Genomic DNA, 24,448 nt, shown 5'->3' with positions numbered 1-24,448 from the left:
GGGCGGAGCCCCCCTGCCCTTTTTAATATTCTGGCAGGGGCCATGGCCCCTGCCCTTCCCTTCGTGTAGGGGCCGATGGCCCCTAACCTTTCCTTAAGAAAGGAAGCAGGGGCCTTCGGCCCCTGCCTCACCTCTTGGAAACCCAGCAGGGGCCGATGGCCCCTGCCCCTCCCTTAATCGACAGGGGCCTCTGGCCCCTGTCTCTCTTTCCTGTCGAGCAGAGGCTCGACAGGGGCTATTGGCCCCTGCCACCTCTCCTGATTAGCCGCAGGGGGGGGGGGTTGGCCCCCGCACTCCCCCTCTTTTCCTTGAAACCCAGCAGGGGCCAATGGCCCCTGCCCCTCTCTAGACCGACAGGGGCCTCTGGCCCCTGTCCCATTTTCTTGTCGAGCAAAACTCGACAAAGGCCATTTGGCCCCTGCACCCATCTCCTTTAACGGCATGGGTCATTGGACCCTACCCCGTTCTCTTTCGCAACGGTAGGGGCCGATGACCCCTGCATTGAGTTGCGGAGAAACCGAGCTTTCTCCCTACCTATATTCATTTTATGCATGCTAAACTACGTATTTTTGCAGTTTACGCAACGGAGCCCGTTCGCGCCCTGCGAACTAAACCGACAATCACTTACGTTCGTAGAAGACTCCATCCTCGCAATACTCCAAGGTAGGAGAAGTTGCACAAGGACTTAAATAATTAAATCAAGCTTAAATAATTGATAATCGAAAGGACTTAATGATATATTTATATACTTATATGTATATAAGTACACTTTTAAATCAAGGACGCGGTTTCGCGATCCTTGTCCTTTGCTTTCGCATTTCAGTTTGCCGTCGCGCTTTGCGCCCAGGCTTTTACTTTCGTGTTTACTGCTTATTGTCTTTTAATTCAAGGACGCGGTTTCGCGGTCCTTGTCCTTTGCTTACGCACTTTCTGTTTCTGTTGCCGTCGCGCTTTGCGCCTAGGCTTTTGCTTTCATAGTTACTACTTACTGTCTTTTAATTCAAGGACGCGGTTTCGCGATCCTTGTCCCTTGCTTTCGCAGTTCCTGTTTGCCGTCGCGCTTCGCGCCCAGGCACTTCCTTTTCGCATTATTATCTTTTGTTTCTTTTCCTTGCCATAGACTCAGTGTATTCGAGAGGTATACCTATTCCTCTTTCCACCCGATATGTTTTGGGAAAACCCTTGATTTGGGGCAAGACCAAGTTGTTGGGTGATAGGTTTCTTTGTGAAACCCATTTACCAAAACCAGTGTCGTGACTTACATAGCACCCAGACACTGCGTCATCGGATGTCAGATTCGAGAAAATCACATGCCTTATGTTGGCAAGATTGTGTGTGGTTTCGAAAGATTTGATATGTTAAAATAGTTTTTAAAAACATTATATCTTTGCAAAACACACTCCCGAGGCTCCTATTAAGGACCTGTATCCCTTTTCTCGTAAGTGTACTTCTTAAACATGCGAGACATGTTAGTACTACGACGATTGGATGAGAGAGTCTTATGACCTCGATTAATGCTTAGTGCCGGTTGTTGAAAACACATATAAGAGTGGGATCGCCTTCATAGGCAAGATGCTCGTTTCGGTCTAATGGACCAGAGCATGAAGAATGAGGCAACGGCTAAGAAACCCCGTCGCGCTCAATTCAACCTTGCTTCGTCAAGAGAGAGGACGAAGGGTACCAACTCCGATAGACAGTCCATTTATGGCTTTCAAAAAGGGCAAAAGACCTTGCCTTTTAACGAAGAATCTTGCCTTTTAATTAAATGTTTGGATCAACAATTGTTTAAATTATAACGAAGAAGAAAATAAGATTAGTGGGTAGTGGTGATGATGGTGTTGGTGGTGGTAATGGTGATGGTGGATGGAAGTGGTGGTGATGGTGGTGTCAATAGTGATGTTGATGGTGATAGATGATGGTATGTGATAAAAAGAGTACCTCTATGATTGAAAGGACATTTCTACAAGCCTCTTGTATGACCAACACTATGATATAGAGCTGAATGTTGGGTGATTAAAAAATAACAAGAAGACATAGTGCATGTTATAGAGATGCGTATGCTAAGATGGATATCTGGGGTAAAGAAACAACAAAATTATAAATGAATATATTAAAATGAGCCTGGGAGTCAGACCAATAAAGGATAAAATAAGTTAATGTCATTTAAGATGGTTTGGAGTTTGGACCTATATCACAGGGACACGACTCTATGCCCCACGTACCCGTGTTGATACGACACAGGTACGGGTACCGGGTGCGGCACAAGTACGTGATGGGCTTGATTCAGTTCAAAGACTAGTTAAAACCTAGGTGCCTTTTTGCTTTCCTTGTTTTTGTGTTCTTTCTATGAGAGAGAAGGTTATTTTAAAAAATCCCACCTACCTTTTTCATTTATGAGGGGGCAATCCCCACCTACCTTTTTATTTATGAGGGGGGGAAGGCCCTACTTACCTTTTGGATTTATGAGGGGATGTGGTTCTTGAAATTACCCCTCTCCTTTCCTTTTGAAGGGAGAGAGAGAAGGTATTTTCAAGAACCCCCTGCCCCCACCTGTTTCATTTATTAGGGTAGAGGTTCTAAAAAATGCCCTTCTTTTTTTTCTTCTAAAAACGAAAAATAAGGGGTATTTTAGAGAATCCCTTGCCCCACTTCTTCCTTTTTAATTTATGAAGGTTGGGGGTAAGGAAAGGCCATTCTCGAAAATTACCCTCATTTTCTTTTATGAGGAGAGGCGAAGAAAGATGAGAAAGGGGGTAACCACTTTCCCACCTTTTTTTGATTTTTCAAAAATATTTTTTTTAATGGTTATGGATTTTAATCCAATCCAAATTCAAAACATTATATATATATATATCATTGTCACCGATATCACTATATTTTCAAAGTATCGTCAAAAGACAAAATATCCCGATATTATCATTATAATATCACAATATTTTTTAGACAAATTCATTTTGTTATTATTTTAAGTATGCATTTCCGATTTTTTTGTTTCTTTTATATTTTAAAAGCTTTAAAACATGTTTCTTTATATTTTGAAAGAAAAATAGTGCGAAACTTTTTATTTTCTTAGCTTTTTTTTTGTTATTTATATTTTTTTCAAAATTTTAAACTCTCGAGATTTTCCTGAGACATTCCCGATATTTATCAACGTTTGAAAATCTTTCCGAGAAATACCCTCATCAAGAAATTACCTTTAACGATACAGGTGACTATGATATAAATATATATAATCTCCCCGTACCCATGTTTTTAAAATTGCCGTGGTGCAGCCTTTGTACCCGTACCCATGTGACATAGGTTTGGACATGTTGCACAAAAACCTCTCACGACACCTGTGAGAAAGGTCGACATGGTACTGTAAAAATATCTCTAACAAGATACTAAGATTAATATTCTTGATAACAAACTCTGCACATATGCACGATAAGAGCACTTTAGAACACTTGTACACAAAAGTACAACTCACAAAATCTCACAAATGCACAACGACATAAAAAATATTGGAATCACTTTATTGAGCACTTGGCTTTGACTTAAAGCCATGAAAAATACAAGGGGGGTGAAACCCCTATTTATAATCACACAAAGGAGCCACAAAAGGGGGCTCCCAAGAAAGTCGTTGGGAGCCCCAGATGACTCTTTGGGGAGCATCCCTATGTGGTGCAAAAACCAAAGATGAAAAAAAAGAAAAAAAGAAAAGAAAGAAAGAAAAGAAAAAGTAAAAAGGAAAAAAGAATTACAATCATATTCCAAGGGGAATATGCATAAAATAGGAATTTACAGAAATACCCTTTTCGGGTAAAAAGAAACAAAAAAAAAGAAATAAGTAAATATATTCATATATATATTGAGATACATATACATATATACATAGTACATATGTATATATATATACACGAGATTACAATTGATACATAATTTAAAACCCCCCTCAAACTTAGGGCATGATGACCGAAAGTTTGCCAAGGAGAAAGTTGAATTGTGGTGCACATAAAGCTTTGGTGAAGAAATCTGCCAACCGATATTCTAAAGTAACATAAGGTAGATCAATGATTCCTTTTAGATAGGCTTCACAGACATAATGGCAGTCCATTTCAATGTGCTTAGTCCGCTCGTGGAAAGTATGATTTTTGACAATATAAATTGCACTCGTGTTATCACAACATAGCTTAGTGGGCCCTTCAATAGTGATCCCCATGTCTTCAAGCAGCTGAGGATCCATACAATTTCCATGGTAGTAGTTGCCATGACACGATATTCAACTTCAGTTGAAGAGAGAGAAACTTTTTGTTGCTTCTTACATCTCCACGAGATCAGTGAATCACGTAAGAACACACAAAAACAAGTGGTGGAGTGACAGTTATTTGGGTCACCGCCTCAATCAGAGTCAGTATAAGCACTTAATTTTAAATTATAAGAAGATGACAGAAAAACTCCCTTATTTAGAGTACCCTTTAGGTATCTTACGACCCGTAAGACGACACTCATGTGAACAAAAGTTGGTGCGTGTTGAAACTGACTTGCTGTATGAACTGCACGTGAGATATCTGGTCTGGTAATACTGAGGTACATCAACGATCATACAAGCTGTCTGTAGGGAGTAGGATCGGAGAGAATAACACCATCATCAATCTTCATTTTAGCTTCTACTATAGCAGGAGTTTCATAAACCTTATCATCTGTAATACCTGACCTGTCAATAATCTCAGATGCAAGCTTAGTTTGAGACAAAATATACCCTCTATGATAGTATGCTACTTTAATACCCAAAAAATAAGTTAGAAATCTCAAGTCAGACATTTCAAACCTATCTTTTAAAATTGATTTTATGCTTTTAATCCCTTTAGAATCGCTTCCGGTTATAAGCATGTCATCCACATATAGAAGTAAAATAACAATCCCTGCATTGGATTTTCTAACAAACAAAGCAGTATCGGTAAAGTAGAAAATTGAAGAATCGATATTCCTCTAGTTGTTTGTGTCTTAACTCAATTGCATCTCCGCTCCATTTTGGTTTGAGCATAGCTAGCTCGTCCCAAATAGATGATAGTTTGGCAAAATATTTCCGCATAGACAAATCGTTTTGTTGAAGGGTAAATGCCTTCTTTTAGAGGTAATACTTGTGTGATAAATCCCTTGAAGTATACATCTTTTCAAGGTACAACCAAGCTTCAGAGGCCTTTTTGAACTTAATGATGTTGGCGTTGATCTTGGTTTCTACGGATGGAAAAATCCAAGACAAGAGCTTGAAGTTTTTTATCTCACACTCATCATGCTTTTTTGAATAATTTTCTAAGGTTTTTTGTTTATCTTCCCCTTCAAGAATCTTAATATCCCCTTTTTCAATGATGGTAAGTTTGAGTTCGGGTTCCGGTATTGAACCTTGAACGTACCCCCAAAGGCCCTTTCCTTTGATATGGGCTTCCATATTGCCGGCCCAAACATGATAGTTCCAACCACTAAGTTTAAAACTAAGGGAGAAGTGGGAGTCTTTTTCACCCATTCGAGAGGGTAGAAGATAAGAAAAAATACGTACCTCAAAAGATTTTCAAGTCTTTCTTAACAAAAGAGGCTTCTAAAATATTGTCCGAAGAAGATGATCCACTTCAAACTCCAATAGCTTGAAGACACGTTTTTCGAGGCACTTCAAAAATAAAGAAACGCACGATTCTCCTTCTTCAACGAGGCTCTGATACCATGTAAAAATATCTCTAACAAGATACTAAGATCAAGACCTTAATATTCTTGATAACAAACTCGACACATGCACGATAAGAGCACTTTAGAACACTTGTACACAAAAGTACAACTCACAAAATCTCACAAATGCACGACATAAAAAATATTGGAATCACTTTATTGAGCACTTGGGCTTTGACTCAAAGCCATAAAAAATACAAGGGGGTGAAACCCCTATTTATAATCACACAAAGGAGCCACCAAAGGGGGCACCCAAGAGAGTCGTTGGGAGCCCCCAACGGTCACATATGTGACCGTTGGAGGCTCCTCAACGACTCTTTGGGGAGAGCCTCCCTATGTGGCGCAAAACCAAAGATGAAAAAGAAAAAAGAAAAAAAGAAAAGAAAAAGCAAAAAGGAAAAAAGAATTGCAATCATATTCCAATGGGAATATGCGTAAAATAGGAATTTAAAGAAATACCCTTTTCGGGTAAAAAGAAACAAAAAAAGGAAATAAGTAAATATATTCATATATAAATATTGAGATACATATACATATATACATAGTACATATGTATATGTATTTCAATATATATCTATATCTATATATATACGAGATTACAATTGATACATAATTTAACAAGTACAAGTAGAAGAAACTAGGAAAAGAGGAAGACCATTGAAGATTTGGAAGGAGTTAGAGGTGTAAAACCCGTAATTTTTAAGGATTATTAATAAATAAAGAACTCATTTTGTTATCTCCAAATTAAAAATGTGTTTTTAGCTTTTGAATTTTATTTATTTATTTATTACATATTGATTTGTTCATTCAAGCCAATCAGGGTATAATTTGCATTTATAGAACTATTTTGGGCTATAAATCACTATTTATATATATATATTATATTATATTTAAAAATATTTTTGATGGAGTTTGTAAATTATTGGAGTGTATTTGTGCGTTATTTGGCTATTGGTAATGATTTATAGGGTAATTTACTATTTTTGGCTAATCTTGTTATAATTGACATTTTTTGAGTTTTTGGCATTTGCGATCGCACACGAAGAGTTCGTTGTATTGCTTGGGTAGCGGTCTTTCCGGACTTCGAAACTCTTCGGTCTTTTAAGTTTTGATTCATTGTTCTTCACATTATTAAGGTAAGATACCTTAACTGAACTTATAGAGAGCATGTTTAGGCACTAATTGTGTAAGCATGATGTTGCACTGAATATCTAAATTAATTGCAAATACAAGTTATACTCACACACTTCACTTAGTTGTGGATATCTAGGACTCTTGTGATTGTAGTTCGGAGATCATGCTTGTCGTGATTGTAGTTAGCGAAATATGGAGTGTGTTTGCTGTAGGTACACCTGTGTGTGGGTTTGAATGCATATGCACTTATGAATGTATAATATGTACACAATGTGTGTCATCATACTTTGGTTTATGCACACTATGTTCTTCTTGTGTTTGTATGAATTTGATACATGATGCATATATAACTACTATGGATATGAACATTTGTATGAATGTTATATATATTGTCTTGTCATATGATGGACTCATTTATTCATGTATAAAAGAAAGCATGCAAATGTTATAAATTGTTTTGAACTTGTATGTCTTGTTTGCTTGAGAAATATATGCGTACGATGTACGGTAGGATGGTCAATGAGATTTTGACCAACCTTTACACAATTATATCTAAGGTGATATATCGATTCATGTGATGAAAAATGCATATGACTTTTATCGTTTGTGCAAATCTCGAACTACGTAGGAGTTATGTATGTTGAGGTTTAGTTGCTTCGTATTATGAAATGTGCACATGTATGCATGCATATGCGTACGATGTACGGTAGGATGGTCAATGAGATTTTGACCAACCCTTACACAATTATATCTAAGGTGATATATCGATTCATGTGATGAAAAATGATATGACTTTTATCGTTTGTGCAAATCTCGAACTACGTAGGAGTTATGTATGTTGAGGTTTAGTTGCTTTGTATTATGAAATGTGCATGTTCACGTATGCATGCATATAACTCATGTTTTGTTTACGCATGCTTTGAGGTTCAATTTACGAAATGCAATGTTCTTTGTGGCGATGATATGATGCGTAGGATAATATGCTTATGTATGATATGATTTAAATGCCACATGCAATGAAATTATGAATGCATGCGATAAATGTTTAAGTTCAATAGTGAACTTTGGTTCATGAAGCCTTATTGGTTAAATGTGTGATTTTATAATTTTAATGCCATATGAAGTGATGTATGGTGTGATGCTTTGATTGTATACATGCTTATGCCCGTGTTAATGGCTATCGACCCTGAGAGTGGTCAATTATATTGATGCATGTATCACAATAGTTTTTACTGAATATGGTACCCGTTGAGGAACTGTTCCCAAAAGATTCTCTGTGAGGGTGTGCATGACCAGATCAAGTAATCCGGCTAGAGCGGTAAGTCTCTATGAGGAAGTGCATTGTCCAAGAGCGGGTAGCCCGCGAAGACGGTATATTCCTGTGAGGAAGTGTATTGTCCAAGACCAGGCAGACCATCCGTCTAGGGCGGTAGCTCCTTGTGAGGTTGTACATTTCTCAGACCAGGTGCTCGGACGTGGATTTTATAAATCTTTATTATGAAATAAATAAAATGTTATGATGAATTGTGATGATTTTCTGAGTTGATTGAGATAGGCAGTTATGAATGTATAGATTTGACTTTTCTATTATAGCATGATTATATACTGAACTTAGATATGATAATTAGATTCTTATTGATTTTAGATCCTGATATGAGATTGTGATTGTGACGCTTATGTAAGCGTATAGGTGAATGACACATCACGTCTACAAATGACTAGTTTTGACTTATTAGGTGAATGATATATCACGCCTACATAGTTTCATTGCAAATGATTGAGTAAATATCACACCTATGTATCATGATTGATATGTATCATGATATCTAACTAAATTACTTATAAGGTACGTGCGTGTGTTTCACGTTGGAATGGTCAAATGTGATTTGACTTATTGTTTATAAGAATTATGAATGCATATGAAAATGATGCAATGATCTGAATGTCTTATATATATATGCGATCACTTGTATGTTTTATATTTTTAATCACTTAAGTTACTAAATATTTAAAAGATAGTTGGTATTCATTAGAAAATGTATTGCATGAAGGAATCAAATTCGTGTTTGAAAATTACATAATGTTGTTGAGCCTTGACAGACTCGAGAAAATTAAGTATGAATATGGTCATTCCAGTGTCAAGTTAGATGAAGAAAGTCAGCAATCAACAACCAAATCAGGACTCATGATCATCAAGAAGCAATGGATGAACGGATGGGTATGATGTTGACTGTGTCCAGTTAGTGTTATGTTGCATTTGGTGTTAGTTTGTGGCAAGGGTACACAAGGCCAAGTTTGCACATTACATGCGAAAAGTTTATTTTTTTCCTATTCCTTTCTCAACTCCCATTCTAGCACTTGTATCCCCTATGTTTCCAAGTGTTTCCGTGATATCCTTTAGGTCTTTGGTACCCTTCTTTTAATCTATGTCACAAGGATATGGGACACACCATTCTTGTAGGATTTTCTATTAAGAATATTGTACATGAGGACGTGACACCAAAGTGCATTGGAGTATACCTGTTACAGCTTTTAATGTGATGTCAAGAATGATGGTTTTGTCATTTTTACTTTGCTATAAGTGTTTAACTATGTGATTCAAGAATGATGATCTTATCATTTTTCCTGTGCCAAAAGTGTTAAGCTCTGTTATGTTCATCATTTAATATCAGTTTGCTTAGTCCCTCAGGCATGAAAAGACACACAAAACTATGCTAAGTTAATCATATGTTCCTGTGACATTCTCTGATTCTTTTCTAATGTTTATAATTCATATACATCCGACTAGATTATGAGGAATCATAAGGAGATACTATAATTTGCTTGGTAATTTGATTGGATAATGGTAGTTTTTTAGATTGAATGTGGTCATTTCTAAAGTGATTTTTATCTTATCAATTTTATGTTTTTGGTCAAGCCTTATGCTTTTGATAGTGAATAAATATCTAATCCTTTGCCACTTGTTCATGGCTGGTTTTAGGTACCCTTAGCTAGTCTGTTGTGCATAATTTATGTTATGTTTTTTACTCAGTTATTACTATTTTTAATTTGGTCACTATGACAATGACCATTTTTGCAGAAACTGAAGCTTACTGCTGTAGGAGTTGAACTTATTGATGGACAAAATGGAGACTTGCGTTGGGGTCTGGACTTCAGGGATATGGATACACCTGCCATTATACTTTTATCTGATGCTTATGGAAAGAAAAATGCTGAAGTGGGCTTTGTTCTATGCCCCCTGTATGGAAGAAAGTGGAAAGCTTTCACTGCAGCGTCAGTCACCACAAATACTTCAATCATATCAAATTTGGTACCTTTATATTTTTGACATTTCCTACGCACCAACTTATAGTATTTAAATGATGCCTAGCAGCATTCTATGCATTTTCAGTGGACATTTAGTCAGACCTTATTTTTATGTCTCCACTTTGCTAGACTGGAGATTTGTTTTAGCGGATCTATTCTGCTTTTCTCTTGTGGGTGATGTTCTCTCACTTCTGTGATACAGACAAAGACTGCAAAATCAATGGTTGGGCTGACGTTGGTTGTGGAAAGTTCTCAGACGTTGACTACTGCAGAGTTCCTTAGACGAAGGGGTATGTTTTTCAGTTTAGTCCTAAACATTATATTGTTTTTTTGGGTTTCAAGTCATATTCTAGTCACCATCTTGTAGGGACTACATCATTTGGTTGGCCTTTTTTATGCGTAGATTATATATGGCTTAAATCATCATCCTCAATTATTCCTTATCAGCCTATAGAAGTATGCTGAATATACTTCGCGATTTTCCCCTGCAAAGTAGGGCTGCTTATCTGTATTTCCATATATTTGTCAGACTGGATAAATTGGTTTAGTGTCACGTTACAGATCATCTCCTAATCTCTCTGATAGAATAATTACTGTGAGTATGAGTCTATTCCTTAAAACATACCGTGATTAACACAGTTCAGTTTTTTAAAAATTCAGTGTGATTTATGTTCAGAATTTAGGAATTTAAATTTGTTAAAGCATTGCAATCGTGGTTACTTTGGTTTGAGAATTCATTTTGGCAAGTTTTCCTTTGGGTACATGCTCATAAGTGAACAGAATTTGCCTAACCACAATTGCAATAATTGCATATTTGTAATCTTCCGACAGTTCCTTTTTGGCTGGTGTTCCATTATATTGATGAACATGTTTCAACACTTTTGTGCTACATCCTTTCAATAATCTTGTAATATCTTTTATTACTTCTAACCTTGCAATTGGAGAACATGTGCTAGTTAATTTTTCTATATTGGTTTCAGTCTTTCCTATCTTCTGATGAACATGATATCTATCATGTTGAAATGTGCAGCTAAAGAAGCAGTTGGCGCTGAGGAGACTCCATGGGGAGGTTGGTCTGTGACGAGGTTGCGCTCTGCTGCACGTGGAACATTAAATATTGCAGGGCTAAGTCTGGGAATTGGGCCTAAGGGAGGGCTTGGGGCACACGGTAATGCTGTGTCAAGGCAACTTATTCTTACTAAGGCTTCACTTGTAGAAAGGCGGCCAGAGAACTATGAGGTGAGTTCTTGTCAGAATTTTGATTTTTATCCTATTGCTCCTTATAAAAATCTGTTTTAAGAAATCTTCTGTTTGTTTGCATCATAATGTTTTATCTATATTTTGAAAGCATAGTGATATTATTGCGTATTTTTAAGTAAGCCAATAATATATTGTTATATTATTATGATATTTTCACTGGATTTTTGAATTTTCTTTTAATTTTTTGAAGTCTGTGTTCTCTTCTTTTTCTTTTTTCTTTTAAGAAATTTTCTACTTGTTTCTTTATAATTTAGCCAGAGAGTTAGTTGACACCTTTATTTCTTATTTCTTTCATTATATTTTACATTTTTTAAAATATTTAGAATTCCCAGATTTTCCCAAGAAAATCCAACTTTTGAGAAAAAAATCATAGAAAACCCTTGGCGAGAGATTTCTGAGAACGATACTGGTGACTATGGACTTGACTTTTAGCTGGATCCTCATGTTTTCTTGGAAATGTGTTCCTCTTACGTTAATTGAGTTGAGATGCAAACTTTGTTCTTTACAAAGGTTGTTTTGTTTATAGCTCTGAATGTTCTGGTGTCCGTTTTTGCAAGATGGTCAGCGGTATCAGTTTCATAGTTATTGGTTGGAGTGAATAGGCTTAGTATCTATTCCTTCTTAATAAATAATGATGTTTTGTCATGGCACAAAAATTGAAAGTGTCCAGAGAGAAGTATATATTATGAAGAGGCAGCATCTGGTCCACTGTTTAGCTATAAAAACCGCTTGTAGTTTGCCTAGAAAATTTAGGAGTACTTTTACATTGTAGAAATGGGTATTTATCTGATATTTAGCTAATCTATGGCGCTAGAGTATTTGATGACCTAACTTGGCACTTACGTTAGATCACTCCAACTTCAATGGATGAAAAATTAAACTGCGAAGGGTGGAATGGTGCAGAAACTCTAATTTATTGTTCAATGCTAATTCCTATTCTTAGTGCGTTTAATCATACAAATGGATTTAAATGACCGTCCCCCCCATCTACACATATGATGGCCTCTCTATTTCGTCACAGGTTCCTTGGCATCTCATACATGATCCTGGTTGGCTAGTTGAACTTGCATAGTGGATCAAACTAGGGAAGCAACTGTTCGATTAACAGCTCATCCATGATTTCAGCCAAAAAACATTGCCTAACATCATTTTAGTAGGGAATAAGCTCCAATAAACGGCTAAATGGTTGTGGGTTCAAAATAAAATCCACGCTGCACCCAATAAACATGAAGGGATATTGATCTCATATACATTAAATCAAGAACCATTAGTGTAACAATAAAAAGAGAAAAAAGGCAAGAAACCCACTCTCTTCATATCTCTGAAAACTCAAGATTTAGGAGTTGACCTTCGTTTGGTTCTTTGGAAGCTACTTTAATGGTGCTTGTGTGCTTAAAACATTGTTCATAGCTGGAGGAAAAGAATCGAGTAAAAAGCTTTAATTTTGATGGGTCAATCCACATGTACAATAGTGTGTATCACAACATGGTATCGTGGCTTAGAACCACTATATATATTATATATATATTAATAGGGCTTTGATCTTGGGATCGGTGCCCTATCGAATATAGCAAAAATTGTGAAGGGCTTAGGTCCTAGTTGATGCGTTCATGAAGCTCGAGAAATCACGGATGCCACGATCGAAGTGTTAGTTTTTCAATATTCAGGTCGTTCCACGCGTGAGAGTGGAGAAACAGAGAGAAAGAGAAAGGGAGAGAGAAGCTAGAGAAAAACCGATACCCTATTATCTTAGGGTCGGATGCTGTGTAAACCCATTTATATTAACATGCTATTACAAAGATTAGGGTACTAAAGTACCCTCATTACAATAAAGTAAATTACACAATGCCATTAATGAGAAGTTAATGTCACGGGTCTGGATCTCCAGATCCATGACCCGTAACAAGGGAAAACACTTCTTTTTACCCTCCCTCAAGTTGTGCATGATCTTGAACCATGAACAACTTGCCTTTTAACATCCAAAATCTGTCTTTTGTCAATCCTTTTGTAAATACATCCGCCACTTGATTTGTAGTTCGTACAAATTCAGGCTCAATCTCTTTCTCTTCTACTTTTTGTCTCACAAAATGCTGGTCTATTTCAATATGTTTGGCACGACTGTGATGGATTGGATTAAAGGACATACTAATGACACTCAGTTGTCACACAAAAGAAGTGATCGAGAGATCTGTTAAAATATAGCTTGCGTATGGATCTGGATCCAGATCCATACGCATGGTATGTTAATGAAGCACATGCTGTTTTACTATCATTAATGGTATCCTTGTAATATCTCTGATATTACAAGGATAGTTGTACATTTGCTGTATATATTAAATGGTTAGGGCTTGGAGGTCGAGTAGTGTGAGCCGCCCCAACCATTGGTTTCTCTTTCTCTTTCTCTCTCTCTCTCTCTCCCTCTCTCTCGCCCTGTTACCTGTAGACGCTGTATCAGAAATAAAAAAATTGATATGGTATCAGAGCCTCCTCCTTCAGTGTATCTTGAAGCGTGAACAAATCTCCCGTGTTCATCGACAACGTATCCTCCTTCAGTATATCTTCACAGCAGTTCTCCCTTTTCTGAAATAGCGTATCCTCCTTCGTGAACAACAGAACTCCCTGTGTTAAAGTGGCAGCAGATCTCCCTTTTCTGAAACAGCGTATCCTCCTTCTTTAGCGTATTCATCGAGATGGGGTCAACGTGAACAGCAGAACTCCCTGTTCGTGAAGAAGTTCTGAAACAACAGATTTTCCCCTTCTCAAAGTTGGTATTTTCAGCGTACCAGTTCCTCCTTCTAAAAGTTGGTACTTTCAGCGTACTTGATATAAAACAACAGATTTCCACCTTCTGAAACATCGTATCTTCACAGCGTATCCTCCTTTCAGCGTGTTCCTCCTTCAGCGTACTCATCGACTGTGTTCATCCTAAGTTTTCTCTTTTATGTTTCTCTATCATCTGTGTTCCCTTTTTATTTCAAACCAGTTTTGATTCCACAAGTTTCCTTTCTTTTCTTAGTTGCTGTTTTAGTGTTCTTTCTGCAACATTTTTTGGTCGTACAAGTATCTGCCTTGTTACAGTTTTTACTGATTAAGTGATCCCAAATCTGTATATTTCTTTTCATTCATCTTGTTTGCTTATTCATTATTCTACTGATATGGATTACTCTTCGTCTTCATCATCCGGTCCCTCTGCCAATTTTTTGAGCCAGCTTGTTACAGAAAAACTTACTCATTCTAATTTTTTGACGTAGAAAAGGAAAATCCTTCCTTTTATACGGAGTCAGGATCTCGATGAACATTTGGATGGTTTAGTTCCTATACCTCCACGACTTATTTTGCAGGAAACCAAGGATGAGAAAGGTGACACAATTACCATTTCCATTAAGAATCCAGAGTATACAGTTTGGAGGAAGCGAGATCAGTCTTTAGTTGCTTATATTACGTCAACACTCTCTCAAGAAGTGTTGGTTACTATTTCAGATGATTGCACTGCGGCGGATCTGTGGAGTAAGCTGTCACAGACTTACTCTCAGATATCAGAATCCCGAGTTATGTTCTTAAAAAATGAATTTCAAAGTTTGAAGAAAGGATCCATGACAGTCATGGAATACATAGGCCGCTTGAAGAGTATTACTGATCAATTGGCTGTTGTTGGAAGTGCTATTGCAGATAAAGATAAAGTTCAACAACTCCTCAATGGATTGGGTCTTGATTTTGACATGTTTACCACAGCTTTATCATGCCTTCCTCACTTGCCCACTTTTGACGACCTCCAAGCGAAATTTCTCCAGCATGATATGATTATGAAGCAAAGGGCAGAAGGAAATGAATCAGCTCGACCTCATTCAGTTTTGGCCATGGACACTTTTGTAGGTTTTGGACGATGGAATGGAGGGCATCAAGGAGGCAGAGGCCGCGGACGTTTTGGGCAGGGAGGACGTGGTATCTTGCCTACACCCAATATTTCAGGGGGTTTTAACACAGGGAATCAGAGGAGAGTGCCCACTTGTTTCTTATGTAACAAAAGAGGACATGTGAAAGCTGATTGCTGGTTCAATCCACAGAATAGAGGAAAATTAAACAAAATTGAAAATAAATCCGTTACTGCTGTGGACACAAAAGGGCCATCCACAGATGTGCAACAACTTTTGTTATCAGCATTGTCACAGATGACGATCAAGCAAAATGAACAAGGCGAATGATATGTTGATTCAGGTGCCGCCACACATGTTACAGGTAATGCGGGTAAGTTATCTCACTTATTGCCTTATTTTGAAAAAGGGTAGTATAGTTACGGGAGATGGAACTTATCACTCCATTAGTCATACTGGCAATGCAAATATCCCTATGTCAACGTCCTCACTTCACTTGTCCAATGTCCTTCTTGCTCCTAATATTAAAAAGAACATTGTCTCTGTAGCTAAACTTGTTGACGATATGAATTCTTCCATCGAATTTACTCCCTCTTCTGTTTATGTTAAGGATCTACGAACGAAGGAGACGTTCGCTAAGGGGGAGCGACAAGGAAACATGTACGTCTTCAAGAAGATCCCTTCAGTATCTTCGTCTTCAGTCCCAGACCTCCATTTGAAGTCGTCCAAGCATTCTTCAGTGTCTTCGCCTTCAGAGTCTTTGCTTTTTCCTTCATTGGCAGTATTTAATTCATCTCATTGTAATAAGCCAGATATTTGGCATAGTCGTTTGGGACATTGTAATCGAGGTTTCGTTGAAAACCTTGTATCTGATGGTCTCCTTCCAGAGTCTAGTTTATGTTCATTTTCTGATAATAATAATAAATGTTCCTCATGCGAACTCTGCAAGAGTCATGTTCTTCCTTTTCATATTATAAATAAAAGAGCTTCAAAGCCATTTGAGATTATTTGTTCTGATGTTTGGGGACCCGCACCTATTCCTTCTCTTTCGGGCAGTCGTTACTATGTTATCCTTATTGATTCCTATTCCCGTTATACTTGGATATATTTATTAAAACACAAGCATGAAGTTTTTCAAATATTTCGAGAATTCCATTCGATGGTCAAAACAAAGTTTGCTTGTGATATTGTGCATTTACAATGTGATGGTGGAGGAGAGTATTCATCGAACGAGTTTATTGCCTTTTTTCGGGATAAAGGAATAAGTCGACAGGTTTCTTGCCCTCATACTCCTCAACAAAATGGGGTTGCAGAGAGGAAACACAAGATATTGTTGAGAGCGCGATGAGCATGTTACATGATAGCAATGTGCCCGTTAGTCTCTGGACAAAAGTTTTTCACACATCTGTTTATATCATAAATCGTCTTCCTATGGCACTTTTGGATCGGAAATCTCCCTATTATACTTTATTCGGGCAACATCCCTCTTACGATGAGCTGCGTATTTTTGGTTGTGTATGTTATGTACATATTGATTCATCTCTGCGAAATAAGTTTCAGGACAAGGCTGTCAAGTGCAGATTTGTTGGGTATGCAGATGAATACAAAGGTTATCGATGCTATGATCCTACTACAAAACGTATTAGGACCTCCATAAATGTTTTTTTTGACGAACGGAATTTTCAGGTCAATGACTCTGCAGCGTTGCCATCTCGAGAATCAGAAGTATATGATCCATGGATGAGCGTAAATCTTTTTGCTAATACAGGAGAAACATGTCAGACTATTTGTCCTTCCTTCGGCTTGAGTAGGGAGTTGAATGACTCACAAATACATATTGAATCATCTCCAGTTGAGCCACCCCCAGTAGAACGCTTCTCTGGGCAGATATACACTAGACGGGACAAAAATACAGAGACGAGGAATGTCGAAAGCATCGCCAATGATCCGGCTCAAAGGCCGTCACACATTAAGCATCCTATTCAACGATGGGTGAGTTATGAGACCTTCTCCCTTGATTTCTAGTTGTTTATGTCTCAACTCACAAAACAGGCTGAACCCACTTGTTTTAATCAAGCTCTTCAATCCCGTCATTGGACTGAAGCTATGAATGAAGAAATGGAAACCCTTCATGAATGCCAGACTTGGGAAATAGTCCCTCGGCCAGAAAGAAAGAATGTAGTTGGCTCAAAATGGGTTTATAAAACAAAGTATAAGCCTGAAGGAAGCATTGACCGATATAAGGCACGACTTGTTGCTCGAGGATTCACACAACAATATGGTGAAGACTACGATGAAACTTTTAGTCCGGTAGTCAAAATGGGTACTATTCGTGTCATTATATCCCTAGCAGTCGATCGAGGTTGGAGCCTTAGCCAGATGGATGTTAAAAATGCATTTTTGCATGGAACTTTAAAGGAAGAAGTGTATATGGAGCAACCTCCTGGTTATGCCGAGAAGGATCCTACTGCCTGGGTGTGCAAACTAAGGAAATCTCTGTATGGGTTGAAACAAGCGTCCCGTTCCTGGTTTGAAAGTTTCTCTATGCAAATTCAAAGTTATGGTTTTAGAAGATGCTCTCTGGATCACTCACTCTTTATTTGCCAAAAGGCAGACATTGTTATACTTCTTCTTATATATGTTGATGACATTGTGATCTCTGGGAGTTCAGATAATCATGTGCAAGATGTGAGGCAATTTTTAATGAAAACTTTCAAAATGAAAGATTTAGGGGAGTTAAGGTACTTTCTTGGTGTGGAAGTTGACAGACAACAAGACACATTGACACTCATGCAACAAAAATACACTTTTGACCTTCTGGAAAGAGCCGTGATGACGAATTGCAAACCAGTCAGTACTCCTAGTGTATTACATCAAAGGCTGAGCTCTGAAGATGGTCATCTTTGTGTCAACCCTACAATGTATAGAAGTCTCGTGGGAATGTTACAGTACTTGACCATTACCAGACCTGATATAGTTTATGCTGTCAATCAGGTATCCCAGTTTATGCATGCTCCAACGGAGGGTCATATGGAAGCTGTGAAGCGCATTCTACGTTATTTAAAAGGAACTATAGGAGACGGACTTGTTTATCGCAAGAACGATAATTTGCATAGAAGACATGAACTCATCACTTACACAGACGCAGATTGGGCAGGGGATCCAGATGAGAGACGATCTGTCTCTGGATATTGTGTATATATTGGACACAATTTAGTGTCCTGGAGCAGCAGAAAACAAAAGGCAGTGACACAATCGAGTACAGAGGCTGAATACAGATCGATGGCTACAGGCACGACAGAAGTCACATGGATTAGACACTTATTGAGTGATCTTGGGGAGACAATTATTCGATCTTTTCTTCTATGTGATAATCAAAGCGCAATAAACATTGCATGTAATCCTATCCAGCATAGCAGAACGAAGCACATTGAGATTGACCAACATTTCATACGACAGAAAGTCGAGATGAAGGAGATAGAACTACGTCATGTTCGAACAGAAGATCAAGTGGCAGACTTATTTACCAAGGGGTTAACAGGACGTCAATTTTGGCTATTGAAGAGCAAGTTGTACATGATTCAAAATCACGTACAACTTGAGGGAGGGTGTTAAAATATAGCTTGCGTATGGATCTCGATCCAGATCCATACGCATGGTATGTTAATGAAGCACATGCTGTTTTACTATCATTAATGGCATCCTTGTAATATCTCTGATATTACAAGGATAGTTGTACATTTGCTGTATATATTAAATGGTTAGGGCTTGGAGGTCGAGTAGTGTGAGCCGCCCCAACCATTGGTTTCTCTCTCTCTCTCTCTCTCCCTCTCTCTCTCCTCCTCTCTCTCGCCCTGTTACCTGTAGACGCTGTATCAGAAATAAAAAAACTGATAAGATCGATTCTCCTACTTCTGTCAGTAAGTGTCTAATCCAAGTAGCCTCAGCAGTGGCGGCTGCCATTGACCTGTATTCAGCCTCTGTACTGGATCTGGCAACAACCTTTTGTTTCTTACTACTCCAAGAAACCAAATTCATCCTAACAAACACACAATAGCCGGATACTGATCTGCGTTCATCTGGGTCTCCTGCCCAGTCCGCATCTGAATAAACAGTGATCTCATGTGCATTTTGCCCATTTGTCTTTCGCTTATATATGAGGCTATCCCCAACCACTCCCTTCAGATATCGAAGTATCCGTTTAACTGCTTCCATATGCCCTTCACATGGGGCATGCATAAACTTAGAATCTTGATTCACTGAGTAGACTATATCAGGGCGAGTAAAGGTGAGGTATTGCAACATACCCACTATGCTACGGTACTATGTGGGATTATCAAATGGATCTCCATCTTGAGAGCTAAGCTTTTGATGAAGAACGCTAGGAGTGCTCAAGGGCTTGTAGTCTTTCATACCCGCTGTATTGAGAACATCAATGATATACTTATGTTGAGTGAGAGTCATCTCTTCAGAAGTACTGTCGACTTCAACTCCAAGAAAGTATCGTAGTTTGCCAAGGTCCTTCATTTTGAACCTCTGATTCAAGAGATGTTTGACTTCTTCAATGTGCTCATCGGAATTGCCAGTGATGATGATATCATCTACATATATCAACAACAGAGTAATGGTGTCTTGGTTCTTAAATATAAATAAGGAGTGGTCAAGAAGAGATTTCTTAAAACCATATTTTTGTATTTCAAGAGAAAAGCTGTCGAACCAAGATCGAGATGCCTGCTTCAATCCATATATCGCCCTTTTTAGTCTGCAAACATATTTTGTAGGATTGTCTTCTGCGTAACCAGTGGATTGTTCCATGTATACTTCTTCTCTCAAATCTACATGAAGAAAATCATTCTTCACATCAAGTTGGCTAATAGTCCATTGATGTTCAATAACTAAAGAAAGTATGACTCTGATTATCCCCATCCTCACCACTGGACTGAGGTTTCATCATAATCCTGTCCTTGCTCCTGTGTAAAACCTTTGGCTACAAGTCTCGCCTTGTATCACTCTATAGTCCCATCTGGTTTATACTTTATTTTGTACACCCATTTTGAACCAACAACGTTTCTGTCAGGTGGTCTTGATACGACATCCCACGTACCACATTCATGTAGAGCTTCCATCTCCTCATTCATTGCTTCAATCCATCTTCTGGAATTTGATGCTTGAGAGAACATTGTGGGTTCATCTTCTTTAATCAAGGCTGTTAGAAAGAGTTGAAAATCTAATGAGACATAAGTTTCAATTGGATGGCGAGAACGTGTGGATCTTCTAGTATCAACGATGTTGGATGTAGATGATGTGTCCATGTCTGAATTAACTATGGTGGGCGACTCTCTTTCTCGTCGAGTGTAGACAAGGTCTTTATACCTTTCAGGATTCAAAGTTGGGTCTGTATTTCCATGGGCAATCATTTAATTAGTAGACACAGGTTTCTTATCCTTTTGAGTGCAATTTGAGCAAACATCACTAGCTCTTGAGAGAAGTTCATAATTCAACCAAGGATAATAAGCCTCAACTTTAGGTTTTGATTCTGAAGAACTAGTATATCGACTATCAAAATTCAATTCATCGAAGATGACATTTCTTGATATTTTGATGCGCTTGCTCACCGGATCATAGCACCTGTACCCTTTATAGTCATCAGCATAACCCACAAACCTGCACTTTAGGGCCTTGTTCTGAAACTTATGTCTCATTGAACTGTCAACATGAACATAACATAAACAACCAAACACTTGCAAATCATAGTAGTTGGGATGTACACCAAAAAGAGACAAGGAGACTTGTTTTCCAAAATAGTCATGGGCAATCGATTTATCACCTGAACTGCAGAATGAAAAACCTTTGTCCATAAAGTGATCGGAAGACTACTGTCATGCATCATGCTCATCGCACTCTCAACAATATGGCGATGCTTCCTTTCAACAATCCCATTCTGCTGAGGTGTGTGTGGGCAAGACACCTTTTTCCTTATCCCGTTACTTTGAAGAAAGTTAGTAAAGTCAATGGAAGAGAATTCACCTCCTCCGTCACATTGAAAACTTAGGATGTTTTCAGAAAATTGGTTTTTGACAAAGGAATGAAAGTTTCAGAACAACTTGAAAGTCTCAGATTTGTGTTTCATGAAAAATATCCAAGAATAACTGTCAACAAATAAAAAATAATATCTAGTTCCAGATATGGAAGCAACTGGAGCAGGCCCCCAAACATCAGAACAGATAGTCTCAAAAGGTCTTGAAGCTCTTTTATTGATAGAATAAAATGGTAAGACATGACTCTTACATAAGAGACAACTAGAACATTTGTTGTCATTGACATTTATTCTTAAGCTTGACTTGGGAATGAGGTTATTTGAAACAAGCTTTTCAATGAAACTACTACTGCAGTGACCTAGACGACCATGCCAAAGATTTGACTTATTGATTTCAGAGACATTGAAAACACAAGCAGGATTTTTAGAAGGCAACGATGATTGGAGCTTAAAGTTAGGGTCTGCAGAGCGAATATGTACTTAAGGATCTTCTTGAAAGACATACATATTGCCTTGCCGTTTTCCTATAGTGAACGTCTCCTTCGTGCAGAGATCCTTGACAAGAACAAAAGAGGAAGTAAATTCAACTGAGGCTTTGATATCATCAACAAGTTTAGAAACTTAAACAATGTTTTTCTTGATATTAGGAGCATAAAGAACTTTTGAAAAGTTGATGGAAGATTCGGGCAAGGGTATAATGGAGTTTCCAATATGAGAGACAGAGTGGTGTGATCCATCTCCAATAACTATACTACTTCTACCAATGTAAGGAACAAGTTTTAGGAGCTTACCTGCATCACCAGTAACGTGAGTCGCTGCACCAGAGTCCACATACCAAGTACCTTGCTCATTTTGTTTCAGATTCAATTATGCTAAAGCTGACAACAATAACTCCTTTATTTCTCCGTTGGTCCTTGTACTGTCTGTGCCTCTTTTTGCTTCTGTTTGTGTTGATTTTCCTTTATTTAGGGGATTGAACCAACAATTAGCTTTGATATGCCCCTTTTTATTACACAGAAAGGAGGTAGGAATTGGCCTCTGTCTTTGTGGATTGGTATATGTGTTGGGTGTAGGCAATAATCCACGACATCCTTGACCACTTCTCCCTTGTGCTCCTTTTCCCTTGATATCATAGCCTCCTCGTCCTCGTGCATAAGTAACCCCTGTAGCAAGAACTTCTTGTGCCCCAGTATGCATAGATGGTTCTTCAGAAAATCCCTTTAGGTTCATCTCATATTGTAACAATTTTGCACGCAGATCTTCAAAGTTGAGTAGCTCAGGTAAACATAACAGGGAAGTAACAATCATATGATAGTCGTGTCCCAATCCACTGAGGGTTTGCTGTAACAAATCTTTATCAGTTACTGTACTTCCAACAACTGCTAGCTGATCTGTGATAACCTTCATTTTGTTCAAGTATTCCATGATGGTCATGGAATCCTTTCTTAACATTTGAAATTCTCTTTTAAGAAACATAAGCCTGGCCTGAAAAACCTGTGAGTATGTCTGTTCCAAAGTTGCATGGCAGTGCAGTCATCTGGAATGGCTACAAGTACCTCTTGTGACAGTGTAGATGTAATATAAACTAGCGCTTAGTCTCTTTTCATCCAAGCTACAAATTCAGGATTTCTAACATATACTGTAGTAGATTCCACTTTGCTGTCCCTTTTCTTCTCGTGATATGAACTCAAGAGGAACTGAAATAGATCCATCCAGATGTCCAAAAAGATCCTGACTTCTAATGAAAGGTATGATTTGCTTCTTCCAAGTCAAGAAGTTACCATTGTTTAATTTTTCAGACACGAGTTGACTGAGGAAACTTGAAGAAAGAACCGACTGGCTAGAAAGTGAATCCATGTTTCACAGTATTAAGAGTGTGTTCAGCACAATCTGTTTCTGTAACTTTTTTTTTTTTGCAGAAACTAATTAAGATCATTGGCTATCAGATTTCTCATTTGAAACAGAGATTGAATATCTATCAGATTTCTGATTTGTATAAGAAATTGAATATTGGATATGAAAAAAAAAAAATTGTGAATATGAATTCCCACTCGGTATTGACGCAATGCTTTCAAGCTAAAGGAGATGAAATGGTAGAAATGGGTGTAGCTGGATCGGCTTGATCATATCTGATCAAGGGTGCAGCTGGATAAAAAATAGGGCCCCGATTGCGTGATTAGATCACGCTGTGGTCAAAACGATAAACAAGGTATCTTGATGATAGAATGAAGAATGAAGAATGAAAGAAAAAGGTATATTTAACAAGGGTTTGGGGTCGAAAATCTGGGCTGAGTCACTCAGTCCTCTCTGAGTTAACTCAGATTAGGTAGGGAAGATAGTTTGATCAGATCTGATTAACGTCAGATCTGATCGAGTTCAAGGGACAAAAAAATAGATAGATCTGATTCTCGATCAGATCTGAATAATATCGAGAAGAAAAGAAGATACTGGGTCAGACGTAAACATGGAAAAAGAAAAAAAACAGACGAGATTGGGGAGACAGAAAAAGTTTTTCTTGACTTAGAATAGAAGATCGAGAAGAGATAGATCTTTCAGACGTACCTTTGAGATCAATTCTAGTTTCAGCTGAAGCGTGGCTCTGATACCATGTTAGTTTTTCAATATTCAAGTCGTTCCATGCGTGAGAGTGGAGAAATAGAGAGAGAGAGAGAGAAAGAGAGAGAGAAGCTGGAGAAAAACCGATACCCTATTATCTTAGGGTCGGCTGCAGTGTAGACCCATTTATATTAACATGCTATTACAAAGATTAGGGTACTAATGTACCCTCATTACAATAAAGTAAATTACACAATGCCATTAATGAGAAGTTAATGTCACGGGTCTGGATCTCCAGATCCATGACCCGTAACAAGGGAAAACACTTCTTTTCACGAAGGGAGTTGAACATTCTCGACGATCAGAGGCGGTAGGTTCAACCAAAGGGAGATCCTCAATCCCGATGTTTGTACCCTCGAAAAACAAAAAAGATGCCGAAAAGGAGAAGATGATCTACAACAAAGATGCTCCATTTTGTGGCCAAGTCCCCAATATATAATCTGGGAGCAAATCACATCCCGTGTGGATCCGATCCAGTACTAATATATCCAAACCAAATACTCATCGGTTCAAGATGGAT

The 24,448-nt window shown here is 38.0% G+C and overlaps 1 protein-coding gene across 1 annotated transcript in view; it reads left to right on the top strand.

Annotated features, from left to right (window-relative positions):
* Positions 1 to 24,448, top strand: part of GRV2 (DNAJ heat shock N-terminal domain-containing protein) — a 247,129-nt gene that overhangs the window by 13,839 nt on the left and 208,842 nt on the right. The window contains exons 4-6 of the mRNA XM_090017668.1: positions 9,917 to 10,147; positions 10,346 to 10,433; positions 11,174 to 11,382. Of these exons, the coding sequence (XP_089873794.1) occupies positions 9,917 to 10,147; positions 10,346 to 10,433; positions 11,174 to 11,382 (528 nt within the window). The remainder of the gene's footprint in view (positions 1 to 9,916; positions 10,148 to 10,345; positions 10,434 to 11,173; positions 11,383 to 24,448) is intronic.

The sequence above is a fragment of the Nuphar pumila genome, chromosome 9, assembly GCF_984573655.1.
Source record: "Nuphar pumila chromosome 9, dmNupPumi1.hap1.1, whole genome shotgun sequence".
Lineage (NCBI taxonomy): Eukaryota > Viridiplantae > Streptophyta > Magnoliopsida > Nymphaeales > Nymphaeaceae > Nuphar > Nuphar pumila.
This window is presented reverse-complemented; position numbering and strand designations above follow the sequence as displayed.